This window comes from Bison bison, unplaced genomic scaffold (assembly GCF_000754665.1).
Source record: "Bison bison bison isolate TAMUID 2011002044 unplaced genomic scaffold, Bison_UMD1.0 scf7180017864460, whole genome shotgun sequence".
Classification (NCBI taxonomy): domain Eukaryota; kingdom Metazoa; phylum Chordata; class Mammalia; order Artiodactyla; family Bovidae; genus Bison; species Bison bison.
This window is the reverse complement of record NW_011495022.1, coordinates 4764319-4767583: the sequence shown is the minus strand read 5'-3', so window position 1 is coordinate 4767583 and position 3265 is coordinate 4764319. Positions and strand designations below refer to the sequence as shown.

General features: G+C 54.4%; 1 protein-coding gene across 1 annotated transcript in view; it reads left to right on the top strand.

The window, feature by feature from the left end:
* The first annotated feature begins 1605 nt into the window (after nucleotides 1-1605).
* The window catches only part of HOXD4 (homeobox D4), an 18755-nt gene continuing 17095 nt past the window's right edge, over nucleotides 1606-3265 (top strand). The window contains exon 1 of the mRNA XM_010859789.1: nucleotides 1606-3189. Coding sequence (XP_010858091.1) covers nucleotides 2748-3189 — 442 coding nt within the window. The 5' untranslated portion in view covers nucleotides 1606-2747. The remainder of the gene's footprint in view (nucleotides 3190-3265) is intronic.

Genomic DNA, 3265 nt, shown 5'->3' with positions numbered 1-3265 from the left:
TGCAGCTCCAGGCCGGAAAATCCAGCGTCCCCAGAACTCCTGGTCTTGCCCTCTTCCTGTAGCTCCCCTGGCTCTGGGTGCTTATCTCTGTGGATGCTCCTTGCTTGCAAACCCAGGACTGGCACCCCGTAGCTGAACACAGCACAAAAAGCCGGAGACATCAAAAGCATTTGTATGGGCAGTTGAGCGGGAGGTGAATATTTAACGCTTTTGTTCATCAATAACTCGTTGGCTTTGACCTGTCTGAAGGAGTGGAGCAATAAGGTGAAATGCAGGTCACAGTGTCTAATAAATATGAAAATGTGTACCCTCAGGTCCCCACTCATCCCAGCAGGCTCCCCCAATTTTTCTGGATAAAGTCTAGACCCAAGGTCCCCAGGAGCTCTTGGCATTAAAGGAAGTTGGGGGAACCCCCTGGGACAAGGGAGTTGGATGTGGGGCAGTTTCAGAAGGTCTTGTTAGAATTGGCACCCGGGAAATCCCTACAAAATAGCCAAAGCACTGGAACCAAAGGATTGGGGGGAGTGTGTGGGGAGTGTGCACAGTGCAGAGAAGTCAGCCAATTTTGCCAGACTAGGGGTGGGGGGAGTGGAGGGAATTCTCCCTGTTCCACCCCACCAGGCCCAAGTTGAGGCTTGAAAACAATTTTTGAATCATGAAGGTAAAATAAAAAACAAAATGAAATCTCTGTAGCTTAGAGTTAAGGATCCAAAATCCCCATCCAAGCCCAGGTAGCCCTCTGTCCCCGAAATCCATCCCAGTCCTGAGCCCTCTTGGTGCTGTGAACTGAGGGCTGAGCCCCAGACTGCGCCGAAGCACTAGGGCGGCACACTTCGTGAACTTCTGTACTCTTGTTTACTGCTGTCGGCAAAGCAAAAATAATGAAACTTTGTGATATGCTGGTAAATGATTTCGAATGACCCCTCGCCCTGCCCTTCACCATTAGTACACCAGCCCCAGCCCAGGGCAGCTCTGTGCCTGCAAGCAGCGCCTGCCTCGGGGTGGTAAGCAGCAGCCGGACAGAGAGGCCAGCCGGGCTCAGAGCCCTGGAAGGTAAACGTGCGACTTCTTGGAGAACTAGCTTAGCCAGCCAACCTGACTTGCCCTGGCAGTGGGCAAAAGTAGGGGCAGAGGATATTCTCTCTTGCCTCTTTTTCTTCTGCCACTAAGGGCATTTTCTACTTTCTGGAAAATACCACTTGATGAGGGAGGGGGTGTTATGTGCATCCAGAAAGGGGATAATAAAACAATCGCTATTCTGCGATGGATTATTTTTCTTCTGTTCTTTTCTTTCTTTCTTAAGAAGACTGTCCTGACTCCTTGGCTGCTTGGTAACCCTGGCTCTGGTACAAGGATGGGGAACTCGTTGCTGCAAATTGCCACCAAGCACTTCAGACTACCTGAACTGTCTCTGAAAGTGAGGGTGGCTGCGTCGGGCTGGCGGCTCCAAGGAGGAGAGTCTGGGGCTGGCAACAGTCTGGGTACTTGCTCTGGGTGGAACCTGGAGGCTGTAACGTTGTCTATATATACCCTGTAGAACCGAATTTGTGTGGTATCCACGTAGTCACAGATTCGATTCTAGGGGAATATATGGTCGATGCAAAAACTTCACATTCTCCGCAATAGTCAGAAGTGGAGGCCAGAGGCAGTCGACCGGTCAGTTGCTTCTTTCTGTTTTATTACCTTGGACTCCAGGCAGGAGGATCGTAGGAGCCCAATTATGTAAAGTAGCCTTTTCCTGGAGAAGCTCCTCACCTTCAAACAGGGCCCCCTGTGTAAATCCCTAATTGGTTGCATGAATGCAGGGCCAAAGGGTTAGGTTTGGGGGCACTGGGGAGTGAAGTGGGAGTCAGGTAGCCCCAGGATCAGCTCTCCTCTCTAGGGGCATAAAGTTGGAGGGTGCCGAAAGAGGAGGCTTGTTGACCTTTGCTGCCAGGTGGGAAGAAGGCGAGCCAGGAAGAGGGAGTTTAGGGCCCTTTTGGGGATGCTTTTGAGTGAGGTGGGTTTACCTCACAACCTTCCTGGGCTACCCTCCCGCGCGCTGCCCTAGCCAGAGAATCAAGGGAGCTTCTTGCCATACCAGCAAGGCCAGATTTGGCTACAAACACCCTGGCCTTCGAAGAAAGCTTGGCAGTTACTCATTGCCTAATTTGATTCAGGCCAGCCAGATTGTAGTAACTTTTGGGTGACCCTGATGAAGACAAAGCCGGCGGGATTCGGCCTTTGTATGGCAGAGTCCCCATGCTCCCGCGGGCTGGGTGGGCGGGAGTCCTGCCTGCCTGGGGTTCTCTGTCCAACTCAGGAGTCACCTCCTCCACCCACCTTTTGATGCCATGCACCTTGATAAATATGGGAAATTCATTCCCTCTTGAACTGTGCGCATTTTGGGGGGCTGATTGCAGTCCGGGTGCATGGAGAGGGCAGTGGAGGTTAGCAAAGTCAGTGGCAGACAAAAGCTGGGGTTACCAGTGGGGAATGAGGGTGCTGGGATTAGAACTCCACTAACATCTGGTGGGAGCCCTCAAAGGTGCCACGGTGAGTCACTTGATTACACGTATGTTATTTAGTTAAATTTGTGAAAATTATGAGATGCTCACCAGCCCGGTGATAAACTCACTCCCTCGCTATTGGCTGGCCTGGTCACATGGCCGCCAACTTTATTCAGTTGACAGCAAGTAGGAGGGCCCTATGGAAGAAGAAAAAAAGACAACACGAGAAAAATTAGTATTTTCTACCTTCTGAAATTAATGGCCATGAGTTCGTATATGGTGAACTCCAAGTATGTGGACCCCAAGTTTCCTCCGTGCGAGGAGTATTTGCAGGGCGGCTACCTAGGCGAGCAGGGCGCTGACTACTACGGCGGCGGCGGTAGCGCGCAGGGGACTGACTTCCAGCCCCCGGGGCTCTACCCACGGCCCGACTTCGGTGAGCAGACCTTCGGAGGCGGCGGCCCCGGGCCCGGCCCGTCTCTGCCCACGCGGGGTCACGGGCCAGAACCCGGCGGCCCCGGCGGCCACTACGGTGCTCCCGCAGAGCCATGCCCGGCTCCCTCCGCGCCCCCGCCCGCACCCCTGCCCGGCGCCCGGGCCTGTAGCCAGCCGGGAGGCCCCAAGCAGCCGCCCCCCGGGACTGCCCTCAAGCAGCCGGCAGTGGTCTACCCGTGGATGAAGAAGGTGCACGTGAATTCCGGTAAGGACGGGCACAGGACCGCTCAGTCTCCACCCTGGCCCGGCGGCCTGAGCCCCTAGAGGGGGTGCGAGTGGGT